General features: G+C 39.3%; 1 protein-coding gene across 1 annotated transcript in view; it reads left to right on the top strand.

Moving 5' to 3' along the window:
* PTPRG (protein tyrosine phosphatase, receptor type, G) overlaps positions 1-14,690 on the top strand; it is a 602,014-nt gene that overhangs the window by 538,566 nt on the left and 48,758 nt on the right. The window contains exon 13 of the mRNA XM_011998353.1: positions 11,963-12,054. Coding sequence (XP_011853743.1) covers positions 11,963-12,054 — 92 coding nt within the window. The remainder of the gene's footprint in view (positions 1-11,962; positions 12,055-14,690) is intronic.

Below are 14,690 nucleotides of genomic sequence, written 5' to 3'. Positions count from 1 at the left end.
TTTTTTTTTAAAGGAAACGCATATGAGTTCTGGATAGTTTGAATACTTGGAAAAATTATTGTCCTGGAAAGATTTATAATAAATGTTTGGAACTCATGATTGTGCAGTTTTAATCACCATACTTGAATCTCTTGATAATATTTCTGTAAGGCCTGTCTTAGGCAAACTCTGTTTAATATTAAGATCTTTTAATATTAAATTGCTAATTAGACTAATTCACTAATCCATATTATGTCAGAAGCAGTCCCTTTTTACTTTCAATGAACCAATTTATAGGATTTATGTTAGAATTTTTACATGGAATGATTCATCTCCATTGGTTGTGGGTAAATCAGATTACTGAGATGAAATTTTAGATATCCAACTATTTTAATCAGATAAACCTATGAAATCTGAGACGGTATAGTTTAGGAGTTGTGACAGATTAATGAGAAAGTATATGATCTATTTTCTTTTACACTGTACTGTGTAATTTTGGCCTTATAGGGAAAGCAATAACTGCTAACACCGGTAACTAAATTATTCTGTGATCTCTTTTTGCTTATTAATGTCTTTAATACATTTTCAAAGTTAAGGATAGAAACTGAAATAGAAACTTCTCTGTAGTTTTGGAGTCAAAGATTAATCTTAAGAGAGGAAGACGCTGGACATTATTTAAATGCCTGTCATACCCAGTCCATTATAAATATAATGTGTTTTTGACTATAACACTTTAAAGAGCCAGCATCACCTTATGAACATCATAAGGATAAATGCACATCCAGTTTCAAGTCCTCCCCAGAAGTGATGCTGTAGCCTGCCAGACTATTTCTTTTATGTACCTGGACCCCCACATGTCAGTGGGCCCATTATAGATATATTTTAGATCCTAACAGAGATGCCCCAGTCTCTCTGGTATCTTCTCTGCTGCTCAGTGAGGGAAGCACAATCAGTGTCATCCAGGTCTAGGAGTTGGGAACCATCTTGTGAAACTACAGGTATTTATAGAATCCGTCTGATTGTGAATCATACTCACTTTTTAAAATAGTGTAGCAGCTTAAAAGACAAACTTTGGCTCAGGGAGGTATGTGTTCTAACTGCAACTCTGCCACTTCCTGGCCCTGCGACTAGGAAGGGCCCATAGAGCCTCCATTTACTTATCTAGAAAATAAGTCTAATGATAGCAACTTTTCATGAGGTTGTTGTGAAGATTAAATGGGGGTAGTATATGTAAAATGCTTAGTGTGTGAAATGTATTAACCCATCGAGAAATTGAGTAAATTGAGGCTCTGAGAAGTTGTCACTTGGCTAGGTCACCCTGCTTAGTGGCTGCCTTGGGACTCCACTGCCGCGGTGTGGTACTCCTGAGGAGTACGCCTTCTCACAGCTACGTGTGCTATGCTAAGTACTCCATGAAAACGATATGGGCCAGATATAGATCCTGTCCTCAAGGGGTGCCATGTCTGTGCTCTTCCTTATGCTAGCAGCCCTGCCATACTGTACAATTCCTCATTCTGGCCCACTGTCCCCTCTCCTTCCCGATGCTGTCTCCGCAGGCACTTTTGCCACCTCCTTTGCTGACCTGTGTCCATCCTGCTGCTGCTCTATAAAAGGGCTTTGAAAGACAGGGTGCCCCCTTCCTCTGCCAGGCTTCTGCAGGAGGCTAGAATCAGGCTCTCTCTCACCTTTGCCTTTTTCAGTCCACTCTCATTTTCTCTGCTGGCTTGTATCTCCACCCAAAATGTGGCCAGGAATCAGGAGAAGAGCCCCCAGTGATGCCTAAATTGCAACCCTTCAAACAACTACAAGAGCTGTTACAGAGTCCCTACACATTAATTTCATGTGGCATTACTCTTCTGCCCCTGTCATCTCCCAGTCCCACAGCAGGAAGGAAGGGGGACTGTGCCACTAAGACACGTTGCACAGAGAATTGCTAAAAGCAGGACAATGGCTGTGAGAGGTGATTATCCTCCCAGAAAGGAGAGGAAAAAAACATTGAAAATCAGACCCAAGTATATTTAATGTCTTAATAAAGCTGATTTAAGTTTTGAGTAGGTAATACTTGACATGATTCAAAATCAAAAAGTTTAAAATTATATGTACCCCTAAATTACCATCCCATCACTCACCCACTCTGTTCCCTACCTCCTCACAAATAGGTAGCCCCTATTGCTAGTTTGTTGTCTATTCTTCCAGGGATTGTTACACATATATAAGCAAATAATGAATATCCTTTTATCCCCTTGTACACAATGGAATACAACATATGCGATCATGTGTCTTGCTATTCTCACTTAACACAGGTTTTCCCTATGCCTATATAATTTCTTCATTCTTTTACACAGAAGCATGGTATTCCTTTGTATAGATGTGTCATGATTTAGTTAACCAGTCCCCTGTGGCTGTCATTTTGATTGTTCTCCGTCTTTTGTTATTGCAAACAATTGTGTGATTAATAAGTTTATGTGTCACTTTGCAAGTGGATAAGCATGTCTGTAGGAAAATTTTCAGAGGAAAATTTATTGGCTGTATCACAGGGTACATACTATTGTGCATGTATGGTGCCAAATTGCCCTCCATAATGGGGTACCAAAGTGGGTTTCTCTCGACAGTCTATGAGCATGCCTGTTTCCCTACGGCCAACCCAGCACACTGCATTGTCAAACGTTGGCTTTTTTACTAACCTCATAGGTGAAAAAGAAACGGTGTCTCAGTGTAGTTTTAATGTGTTGTCTCTTACTATAAGTGGGATTGAACCATTTGTGTTTCTGTAAACTGTTTTTATCTTTTGCTTATTTTTTCTTTCAGTTATTGATCTTTTTCTAATGAAGAGAGATATCCCTTGGTAGCAATACGGGTTGCAAATATTTTTTCCCAATTCGTAGTTTACTTCTTAATTGTATTTATGGTTCTTCTTTGATGTTTATATAATCAGATTTATCTATATTTTCTGTTGTTTTCTAGATTTCAAGTTTTCTTTTAAAAGTCTCTCCATTCTGAGGTTACTCTTTTTAAAATTACTTTTATGGTTTCAAATTTTAATAGTAAATTCATTTGGAATTTAACCTGGTTGATCGTGTGATGTCTGAATCTACTTCTTTTTTTCCCCATATGGTCTCAAGTATTTAAAAAATATACTGCAATCTGGGGCTTAGTGAAGAGTCATATAATACCTTCTTAGATCCTTAAAATATCACTCACAGCAAAATACAGTCAATCAGTATATTAACAAAATAAGGAGTTGCCAAAAGGCTTTTACCCAGACATTTTAGATTGTAAATACTGAAAAATATGTGCAGCAAATAAAATGTGAATTTCATTTCTTACCTCCTCCCCAAAATGAGCTGGACTATCATATCACCATTAACCTTCCCAAATCAGTGGGATATTGTGTCAGTGCCTTAAAAGTGTGGCAAATGAGGTGGAGAGCCCCTCAAACCTCAGTCCAGATGTTCAGAATATTCCAGTCTAGGGTCTGAAGGGTGAGACAGCCACCTTAAAGCCCCTGACTTCAAGCCTTCTTTTCTAGGTAATAGCTGGAAGCCTTGGGAAGTACTGTCCAGGGCTCACTTTCTCAAAGCCAGCTATAATATAGGAACTGTCACGGCCTCATCAAAATGTGGTTTCTGAAGAGACGTTTTCTCTCTTACCTTCTGGAAAGTATTACCAGTACTTCAGTCAGACCTAGGCATCTGCAAGGATTTCTTGGCAAACTTAATGCCTAGCTAAGAGAATATAGTTTTGAGACCACTTTTGTGCCTATAATTTATCATTTTCTCCCACCTTCCTAAAGATATTAATTGCAGGCAATTTGAATCATCCAATAAAATTCTCACCATGGAAATCAGATTTTTGTCACTTCTAACTGTACCAAAAGTCGACTAGGCCATCTCTCCTATTCATGTGAAATCCAAAATATTTTTGAAACATTCTCTCCTCATTTTAGTGTCTGTTTGCTCTTTCACACCCCATCCATCATTGCATGATTTTGTTCTCTTTTCTCTTCCCTTTTCCCTTTCTCTCTCCTCATATCTTTAAGCCCTGCTTATCTAAGGTATGACAGCCATATGCCCTGGGACTTCCACAGCCCTCATGTGAAACTTGCCATTTGATTATCCCCCAAAGCACATTGACATTTGTCAAATCTCACGCCCCCTTTTATGATTTGGAAAATATGGCCACCAGAAACATATTTTGGTTTGAGTTTTTCTTTTGAGAAGATCCCTTCCGGAAGAGATACTACAAGTGTAAACTGAGTTTTATAAACTGAATCACTTAACATGCCATAAAGGAAACTTAACAGCAAGTGAGTTGTTGTATATGAAAAATCTCAACTTAGAACTTACATTGGGCTCCTTTCCAAGTGGAATCCCGGAGTTATTTCAGACACTTCTCTTTGAGGAAAAGCCCAACAACGCCTACAGCCTTTTTCTTTTATTGTTGTATTTGTCACTTCAATTTATTGAAACATTTTGCCCTAATAAATCAATCCATGCCTTTTTAATACAGCCCTCAATCATCTTCCTTGAAGGCATGTGAATATTTTCAAACTTTCTATTTGTAAGTGGCTCTTATTTATGCAGGGTTTACTACAACAGATCCATTTACAAAAGTAAATATTAATGTGATTTATTTTCTTGACAGCATGAAAATAAATGGGATTATTAGCGGGTATGCCACTGTAAATTTAAATGAGGGCAGTGTGTAAATCAGTTAAGATTATATAATTAATATTCAGCAGCAGCTCAGCTAACTGCCCTCTCTAGTCTGCAATTAGAATTTTGAGCTACACACTGCTAATAATCTCTTTGTCACCCTGATGTGATTATAGAACCATTGAGTTTAATTTGAAGACAGTGCCTTGGTTTCTAATTCCTATATACCGACAATCGGTTAGTTCATGATTCTGGGTTTTCATACGAGTCTGGAGGCCATATTGTGGTCCTCCACCCTGCCCATGTCCAGCAGTCATGGTGTTGTTCAGGGCAGTGTTGTAATAAACGGAGGACCCTGGATGAGAACAATGTGACATCCCAAGCTTGTCAAAGTGGATGTACATGTTGACCCAGATGTCTGTAGATGGCAGGAACCCCTTTTTCCTGTAAGCAGGTTTGGAGACCTGCCTTTTAAGGAGGTTTTTTATTTGTTTGTTTTTTAATACAGCAGTGTTGTGTGGAATTCCAGACATTTCTAATGTTCAGTCTTTCTGCACTTAAGTTCAGTACTTTGCTTCTGAAAAATATTGGTCACTAAATTATTTCCAGGTTCTTGTCAGAAGGGCAGAAAGAGACAAGGAAATTGTTAGCTCATATCAGAGGTTATCTAAACAGGTAGCTGGAAGAACAGAAGCCACAGAAAAAAAGGCCTTTATGCAGAAATTTGGTCATTCTGGGTATTCTTCCTTAAGAATGTATCAAATTCCTGGGTAGCAATGGGGGTCAGAAGTCTAGAGGGTTTTTTTGTTTGTTTGTTTGTTTTGGTTATTTTGCTACATTTTGTTTGGATAGTAAGTCTCTATAACTGGAATATTATTAATACTTAACAAAGGACTGTCAGAGCAGCTGGGTGTGTGTGTGTTTCATTAGTCAAGAAGGCCAATTAAACATACTGGAACCTGTCATGTGCTGACAGTGTGTATTTTTCAGCAGGGAGCTCAGGGACTTGACGTTGACAGCTGATACTGGCCGATGTGTTTCACATCCTGACTAAAAGATGTACTCTGCAGGTGTGTGTGCTCTGCTTTCCCAAGAGTAGACTTTATTTTTAAAGAGGTCTTTATCCTTAAAATATATCCCTTATTTGAAAGCATGGCAGGTTATTTTTAAAAATTTCAGTCCAAGAGAAAATATTCCTAATCATAAGCTTCATGTGTCCCATGTGGGCTTTTAAGAAGCTGTGCATACTCGCACACTTCTACCATCAGGGCTTCAAACACTGTACAGATCTGGACCACAGGTGTGGGTTGTGGGCTTGAGACCCAGAAAACTGCTAACCAGACTCCATACAGATTTGATCAGCTACTATCACACATTACCCTCTGGACTTCCAATCAAACCTTTCTTAGAAATCTTTTGAAGACATATGACCCCATGTTTGGTTTTCTAAAAAGGGATGAATGAGTGGAGAGTAACAGAGGAAGCTTGCTTCCACTCTGCTACTTGGAACTTTCTATAGAGATATGCATAGATCTAATATGTTAGTCATCTTTGGTCAAGCACCAGAAGCACTTAGGTAGCATTTAGGGCTATGCTGTAAGAAAAGTGCATTCTTTTGAACAGGGACTCTCATTCGGTGTGGCAAAATGCTTACTCTGTGAGAGGCATGTGAGAAATGGGACCAACTTAGGAACCAACAGATTTACATCTCCCATTTCACTTTCATTCTGTCTCACATACCCACTGAGTTCAAATTGAGGAAATACCTTGTGCAAACTGAGCTCTTTCTCGTACCCATCTGGGAGCATTCAGTGAATGTTTCATGTAAGTCCCTCTATCTTGGGTACCTTGTTGATGGGGGTGGGCTTTAGAAAGCCATCTAAAACAGTGGTTTTCCAGTTTGTTTAAGTGGCAGGAAACTTGGAATTCAGGATGTCAGAACATCATTATTAATAATGTTGAAGTACATATTCACAACTTCAATGCCTTTATAGAAACTGAAATTAATTTTCCTACCAGACAAGTATAGCAGTCCACAAGGGTGGACTCTCAGGAACCATTTTCCCTTCCTCAGAGTGGTTCATAATTGGACACAGTACATACCAGAATCCCTAGAGGGAGTCTTCACAATACGCAGAGCTATACCCTACCCTGCACCTGCTCTGTTAGAATCATCATTAATGGGGCTTACCCTGCCTGGGTATTCTAAAAGCTCCCTAAGCCAAAGAGCTATGCACTGCTTATTAATAACCACCATTTGACGATACTTTACTGATAAGAGAGAGAGAGACTGAGAGACTGACTGACTGTTCAGGCCTGGCCCTCCAAAATTAAGGCATACCTAAATCAGAGAACTTAAAGTGTCAGAAAGATAGATGCTGCAAATGTACAATAGGGGGAAGTATAAGATAACTTATACTTACTAGGTCATTACTAGGTCATTACTAGGCCTGTCAGGGTCAGTGAAAATAATGTTACCTGGCCTCAGTTTCTTAAAGGGGACAGACAGCACTCAGGGGTTGGGGAGGGGATGGGAAGTAAAAGGGCAGAGGTAGAAACATGAAATATATGGCAGGGAATCATTGGATTATATTTTGTAGTTAAATTTGTCAATATATTTTTTCATTACAAACATGATCTATTTCATTGATTTCCCTTTTTAGGGTACTTTCATATACAGATGTTCACTATAGAGAAATTAGGATTTTGGAAAATGGCTCTTTGTGATCCTAGAAATCTGATTCATTCAGGGAGGGTCTGTAAGGGTAAGTTAGTTGAAAGATAATTAGACCTAGATAGAAAATTGAAATTGCACGCTCAGTGACACACGTAAGCACTTTGAGAAATTTTTTTTTTTTTTTTTTGAGACCAAGTCTCACTCTGTTACCCAGGCTGGAGTGCAGTGGTGTGATCTCAGCTCACTGCAACCTCCGCCTCCCGGGTTCCAGCGTTTCTTCTGCCTCAGCCTCCTGAGTAGCTGGAACTACAGGTGCACCCCACCACGCCCAGCTACTTTTTGTATTTTTAGTAGAGATGGGATTTCACCATCTTGGCCAGGCTGGTCTCAAACTCCTGACCTTGTGATCCACCCACCTCGGCCTCCCAAAGTGCTAGGATTGCAGGCGTGAGTCACCGTGCCTGGCCAGCACTTTGAGAAATTCTATCTCCATTCCCCTGAGCTCAAAACTAGAGACAATACTGCCTCCTTAAGTAGATCACAGTTCAGAGGTTTAGAGGCATTAAAACTTGTGTTTTTCCTTCCTTTTCTCCAAAATCCCTGCTTTTGCTTTTTTATTCCTGGATACCTCTGAAGGTCAAGAAGCACAATTTTTCATGGGAATTCACTGAAATGAGCAAGTTAAAATACAATGCCTTGTGATATGCAGCTGCTTTTCTTAGGTATTAAACACAGTGTAGAATTTGTACATGCAAAGGGACCATCTTCATATTGTTAAGGATCATGAAAAGTTGACAACAGACTGACCACCTCCATCAGTCCCTGGCCCAGAGTAGACCCCCCAATAGATAGTTATTAAAGGAGTAAATTAAATACCAGCATTGTAATGCCTCCATGAATTGGAAGATTAAGTAAACATTAATAAAGAGGATGCCAGTCTATGTTTGTTATCAAGAAGAGATGCATATAGAATGATCTCATTTCGTTTTTTAAAAATAAAACCCCCCATGTAGTCCCAGCTACTCGGGAGGCTGAGGCACGAGAGGCATGAGAATCACCCAAACCTGGGAGGCAGAGATTGCAGTGAGCTGAGATCGCGCCACTGCACTCCAGCCTGGACGACAGAGCAAGACTCCGTCTCAAAATAAGATACATACTCCCCCTACACCCAGAATAATAATAAATTTAAAAAAAAGAAAAAAAAAAAAACAGAAAACAGCCCATCTGTCTATATTTGGGTGAGATTATAATAATAGCCCACAGATTGATTTCCTTGTTCCATTTCTGCTGCCCTCTAATCCATTCATCATGTAGCAGCCAAAATGAGCCTTCTGAAAGAAGCAAATCAGACGGTGCCTCTCCATGGATTAAAGCCTTTCATTGACTTTCCCCTGCTCCTAGACACCAACGAAGGTTCTTTGTGATCTGCTGGATCCTGCATGATCTGGCTCTGGCCTGCCTCTCCAACCTTGCTTTCCACAGCCTTTCCCTTGCCTCTGGCTTCCTTCCAGTTTCCTAAAATTCGCCAAGCTCCCTCTGCTCTAAGGCTCAACTAGCTGCTTGACCTGCCTAAAATGGTCTTCATCCTGAGTTTCACAGGGTTAGACCTCCTTAATCAGGCCTTAACTTAAATGCCACCTCCTCAGTGAGGTCCCTTCCTTCAGCTGACTTCATTTACCACCACATCATTCTTATTTTCTTCATTGCTCTTGACTGTTTGAAGCAATTTGTTTGCTTGTTGTGGATTTTTCCCATGAAAACATAAATACTGAGGGTAGGTACCTTGTGTGTCTTGTTTATCATTGTGCTCCCAGCTCCTCACTGCAGATGATCAAGGAATAGTCAATAAATGAGGAAAAGTATACAGGGTTAGACCTCAAAATATCAATAGCGATCATCACTAGGAGGAAGATTTTGGGTGTTTTTAATTTCTTTTCTTTTCGTTCATTTTTATTGCCTAATTTTTCTGCAAAAATCATCTGTTGCTTATATAATACTTTATCAGTTACTCCAGTGCTTAGCCAGGCTTAAGGAAGTAGTTTTAAGGATTGCAGACAGCGGCAGAGAATGCGTTGTCTGCATACTTGATGCTGTGCAGTGGGTGCTGAATAAACATTTGCCAAATCCATTGAAATCTTTATTCTATGGGAAGATATTCCCCACAAAGTTCTGTAGTTAGTTGCCCACCCATATATTTGTGTGGGAGGCAAGTGCATGATGTACAGCAAGGTACAGATGCGGAGCTCTGTCTCCCGGGTTTCTGATCCTTATCCCCAGTCGTGTTCTTTTCTCTGGCAATCATGGAGTTATTTTGCTCCGGGGAAAATCCATTATAAACAGCAGCACATGGGGCACTAGAGTGTGATTTGCTTCAGTACACACTGCTTTTTTCAAAGATAATGTGGAGCCTGTAGTTCCACATATAACTGAGAGACTGGCTGATGAACTGTCTGCCTGTCTTGTGGGGAAAAAAAAATCTACAATATAGTATATATATCCTTTTTTCCAAGTCACTTTAACAGTAACTTGGCCAATAACAATTCTATTTATTAATAGCTTTACATTTTAGAAGTCCAATAGCAATAATAATTATGGTCTTAAAAGCAAAGTTATTTCTTGCATGTATTTTTTTTTTTCAAGTTAAAGGCTAACCCAGTAAATTGCACCCCATTCATCTTAGTGACTTAGAGCACTTATTTGGGCTATTAAGCAGTTGAATAGCTGTCTTCTAACTCAACAAAAGCAGGTTTTCCTTAGCTATGATACTGGATGGTTAAGGCTTTCATTCCTTTGTGAAGTCCATAACCTGTGTTTTAACTGTAATGTTACATTCTGGAAATCTGTGCAAATTGGGGAAGGTGGGGGAGGAAAGGAAGTAATCCAAGAGTAGAAAACATAATAACTAATTTAGAGAGAGAGAGAAGTTATTTTAAACATCAAAATAATTTTTTTTCACTTAGATTTCTATTGCTTTACATTGAGAAGATTTGGTTAGCACCAGAGCCCTGTAATATTATGTGCATTTCATATCCATGTAGCTTAAGTCTGACTAACTTATGTTCTTCACAAATTTAGGTAAAGGCAGCTAAGCAAAGAGTGAGGAAAACTTGTTTTATTATTTATATTACAAATGCTGAGCAATTCATAGGGAAAAAAAAAACCACTCATTTTTCTTCAGTGCTCTGTTAGAGTAGTCCTGGGAGGCACGTGTCAAGAGTTGTAGTAACTGACGTTCAAAATCTCCTAATGGAATGGTGCAACAGACTAGATTGATTCTAGAGCACTATCCAAATGGAAACTGCTTAGCTACTGTCCATTTGAAAATAGGCACTGCTTAAAGAACAGCACTTCATACTATGACATGTGAACATTTCTGATTGCGTGTGGTTATAATAGCTTGTATAAAAGCTGAGATGGAAACATCTTTGTAACCATGTGGTCTCTTCACTCCCACGGAGATCTTATTTTTTATAGTTTCTTGATTTTTCTCTAACCTTCCCAACCCTAGCCCCTTCTTTGGCCTCACAGAAACAGGGTACGCCCAATGGAATCATCCCAGGATATTTTTGATTAGATGAGCAAAGACAACTGTGAAGAAAAGTTGACTTATCTGGTAGTTGGAATACGGGCCCCAGAAAAAGCAAAGTTGTAATGTGTGTAAATGTTGTTTGGTGTGCGACGCCAGAGGAGGAGGACAGATCCCAGTGACACTGTGCACCAGAAGGATGCCGCCTGCTTGGCTAAAAGACCCAGCAGTAGGGCCAGCTATTGTAAAGCCCCTCCGCCAAATGAACAGGGACCCTTCTCTGGTCACAATAGCCATTCATGCTGAGCAGCTTCATTAAATATTCAGCCTGTGCTTCCGGCAGCTCATTAGGGCCGCAATGAGCAGTGACGTGGATGCAGGAAAGCTGAGGGCCAGCCAGCATCGGAGGCAGAGGCTGAGTGAGCTGCTGATGGCTTCTCTCTTCATTGCCTGTCCTATGATGACCAGTGTGTGCTCTCTGCTTTGCTTGAAATACAGGTAAAAAAAAAAAAAACAAAAACAAGCAGATGACACTTAAGGGCTTCAAGACCTTGTCTCAGATATTGTCTGGCAAGGGCCTCTGATTCTGAGTGCTTGCCTTCGTGAAGCCCTCTGACCCCTTTAAAGAGCTGTCTGAGGCTTTGGGGGCCTTTGCTAAGCATGAACAATGTGGTGCTATTGTGTACTTGGGCTGTTTGATGACGATGTTGGAAGGGGATACAAGGTGTGGTTTTGAACTTGGTGTTGGGGATTTAGAATAGCAAATTATTCCTCTGTAACATATCAAATTTAGAAATATTGTGAGATAACCCTAGCAGTCTTGTGTGGTAGGTTTACTCTCTACCATGTTTTCACATATTTGAGTAGTTAAATACTAAGCCTTTCCCTTTGAACTATCAGGTTGGATACAGTGATGATAAAAAAAAAAAAGGATATTCTTTAGCAATTTGGGGCCCCTCCAACAGGCTGAATGTTGTCCTTGTATCTTGTTACTTTTACATGAGTTCACCCTCAGTGCTGTGTGATGTTTAAAGCTGGGAAGGTCTGTAAAATAAGAATTAAAAGATGATGAACTCAGATAGCGCATATCCTATTATTGACATGGTTTTTCTCTTTTCTACACAGAAAATGTTTTCAGACTGCTCATTTCTATGTGGAAGACAGCAATTCACCTCGAGTGGTCCCTAATGAAAGTATTCCTATTATTCCTATTCCGGGTAAGTAAGACACTGCTCTTATTTCCAGTGGGCTAATTGTTTTTCTCTTTTCTCAGTTTTGTGTGATAAAACAAGAAAATATTATTTTACAGCCTTTTAAAGCTTGCCTAGTATAAGATATCCTTAACTAAGAGTAATTTAATGAATACTCCTTTACATATCTGCAAAGTAATAAAACTCTCTTTAGAGGAACAAATAACTGAGTTAATGTAGTATACAGTCATATGCAGGAAAGGAAAGTACAATAGAAAAAAGGGAAAAACTATACAAAAAACATTCTTAGTATCTACTTGAACTAAATTTCATTTGCATAGGCAATTTGTGCTTATATTTTTAAATCACAATTTGTGACACATTTTTTTAAAGGTGATATTTTTCTAAGATTCTTTCCTCTGAAAATCATGTATCTTAATGTTGAAAGTTTTGGTTCTTATGGTGGTTGTGTGGAAATAGAGGGGTACATTACTAGTCTGGTGAATATTTCACTTTTCCTCTGGTAAAAAGATAAAACACTTGGTTAGTGTTGGGGTAGGGAATGGTGGAGTGTACACTGTAGTGAATCCTAGCAAATGCCTTAGACATTTAGAAGTTCAGCAGTGGGTTAGGTGTAATAGGATGTGGGATTTGAAGATCTCACCCACCATTTCTATTTGGCATCCCTTCTCGTTTGCCAGATTTTAACTTTCTACATCCTGGTTTCATTATGTGCTTCCAAATACGTATCTTCAGATATTTTAGATACATCTATCCTCTTGACATTACTCTTTTGCAAACAGAAGCATCACTTTGATTATAATGCCACCCATTCTCCACACCTGAAGCTCCCCCATCCTGCTGATCTGCCCTATTCTCCATAACGCTTTCCACCAACTAATGTGCTATTTATTTTACTTTTTTTTTGCTCTCTTCCCACTACAATGAGAGCTTTGTAAGGGCACGTGGCTATATTCTCAGTGCTAAAATAATTCTTGGCACACAGTAGGTATTCTTTAAGTACTTAAATGAGTGAACGTTAGAAAAATTTCCTTAAAGTTCTTAAAAGGTCTTGGCTGTGAAACTCAGAGGTACAGTCATTCTTTGGGTACCATGGAGAAATACTTCTATTGTTTGCAGATTGTCACTACGTGTGGTTATGGTTGTAGACTGAATTGCCCTGTTATGTGTCTGTATATTGCTTAGTCATTAGATATTACTGGGATTGTCCATGTTTTGTACATTCTAATCAGTTTTCTCACTAAAACTTGTCACACAGAAACAAGAAGATTAACAGAAGGTCTCTGATTAAGTTCCTGTTGGATCCTTTTGTGGCTGCTAAACTAATTCCCATAAAGATGGGATAAGTTTTGTGTTACTGTGTGTTCTCCACTAACCCTGCCCCTTTATCCTTGCTGAAGGAAACTACTTTTCCTTTGAGAGTAGAGAAGGCAGACAGCAATCATCAGTCTTCATCAGCATGAAATAGTTTCATTGAATCTACTGGATTTGCACAATAGTATGCATATACTTTTTCCTCTTGCTTTACCTACAGTATGTGTTGACCACTGGAAAATTCATGGCAGTCTTTCTCCCCTCTGACCTGATTTGTCTGACAGACTCAGTTGTTTCATAGCTGTGTAATTGAAACCCATTTTTAATGAGTTAAATGGTGAAATACTTACTGGGCTGTTTTTCCATTTCTATTTTCTTTTACCACTGGATTAGGAACCAGAAAACCTAGGTCCACCCTGAAATCTTTGTTCAGTGCCTTAACCTCTCTGAGCCTTAGTTTCCAGAATCCGTAAATTAAATAGGATGCCTGTTCTCCTTGCCTTTTGAGGTAACTGTTAAGACCACAGTAGATGATATGTGTAAAAGCACTTTGGAAACCATACATTAAGCCAGAAGTGTAAGCTGTTGCAACTTTCCTTCCCAAATCATGGTACTCCTAATCCCAGCAGTCATGGAGAGAGAGCATTTGCATGACTCTCATGTTAAAATTGTGTCCCTAACACCGAACTACATCCACCAGGTGTGCTCCACCTTGAATCACTCTTCTTTGATATAGGCTTTAGAACTTTTAATTCACTAGGATCCTCTGAATATGCCTTGCCACACCTTTGAGAAGGTGTCTTAGACCAGAAATTGCTTCTGAATGTTTTCTGTTTCATTCCCATTACCTATTTAATTAAGAAGTTAAATACTCCACTTACATTTTAAATGTAAGGCAGTGTGATGTTAAAGGGCTTACCTAGTGAAATGATGAGGGAGGCTAATCTGCTTTCTCAGGTCTTCATAGCTAACATAGCCTTACTAGGAGCATGCCTAAACAAATGAACTTACTTCACCCTTAATTGAGAGTTACCCTAAATGACCTTTCCTTAAAGAGCTTTCAGCTTGATCATAATCTCTTAGCTTGGTAAATAAAACCCCACAGTCCTATTTAATAGTTACATTTGGAAAATATTTTAATTCACAAAGCACTTTTTAAACAACTCATTGTTCTATTCTTTAGGATTTCTTCTAGTTACAGCAGTACAACTGTGTCTCATATAAGAAAAACACAATTCGGCCGGGCGCGGTGGCTCAAGCCTGTAATCCCAGCACTTTGGGAGGCCGAGACGGGCGGATCACGAGGTCAGGAGATCGAGACCATCCTG

This window comes from Mandrillus leucophaeus, unplaced genomic scaffold (assembly GCF_000951045.1).
Source record: "Mandrillus leucophaeus isolate KB7577 unplaced genomic scaffold, Mleu.le_1.0 Scaffold57, whole genome shotgun sequence".
In the NCBI taxonomy this organism is placed as follows: Eukaryota; Metazoa; Chordata; class Mammalia; order Primates; family Cercopithecidae; genus Mandrillus; species Mandrillus leucophaeus.
This window is presented reverse-complemented; position numbering and strand designations above follow the sequence as displayed.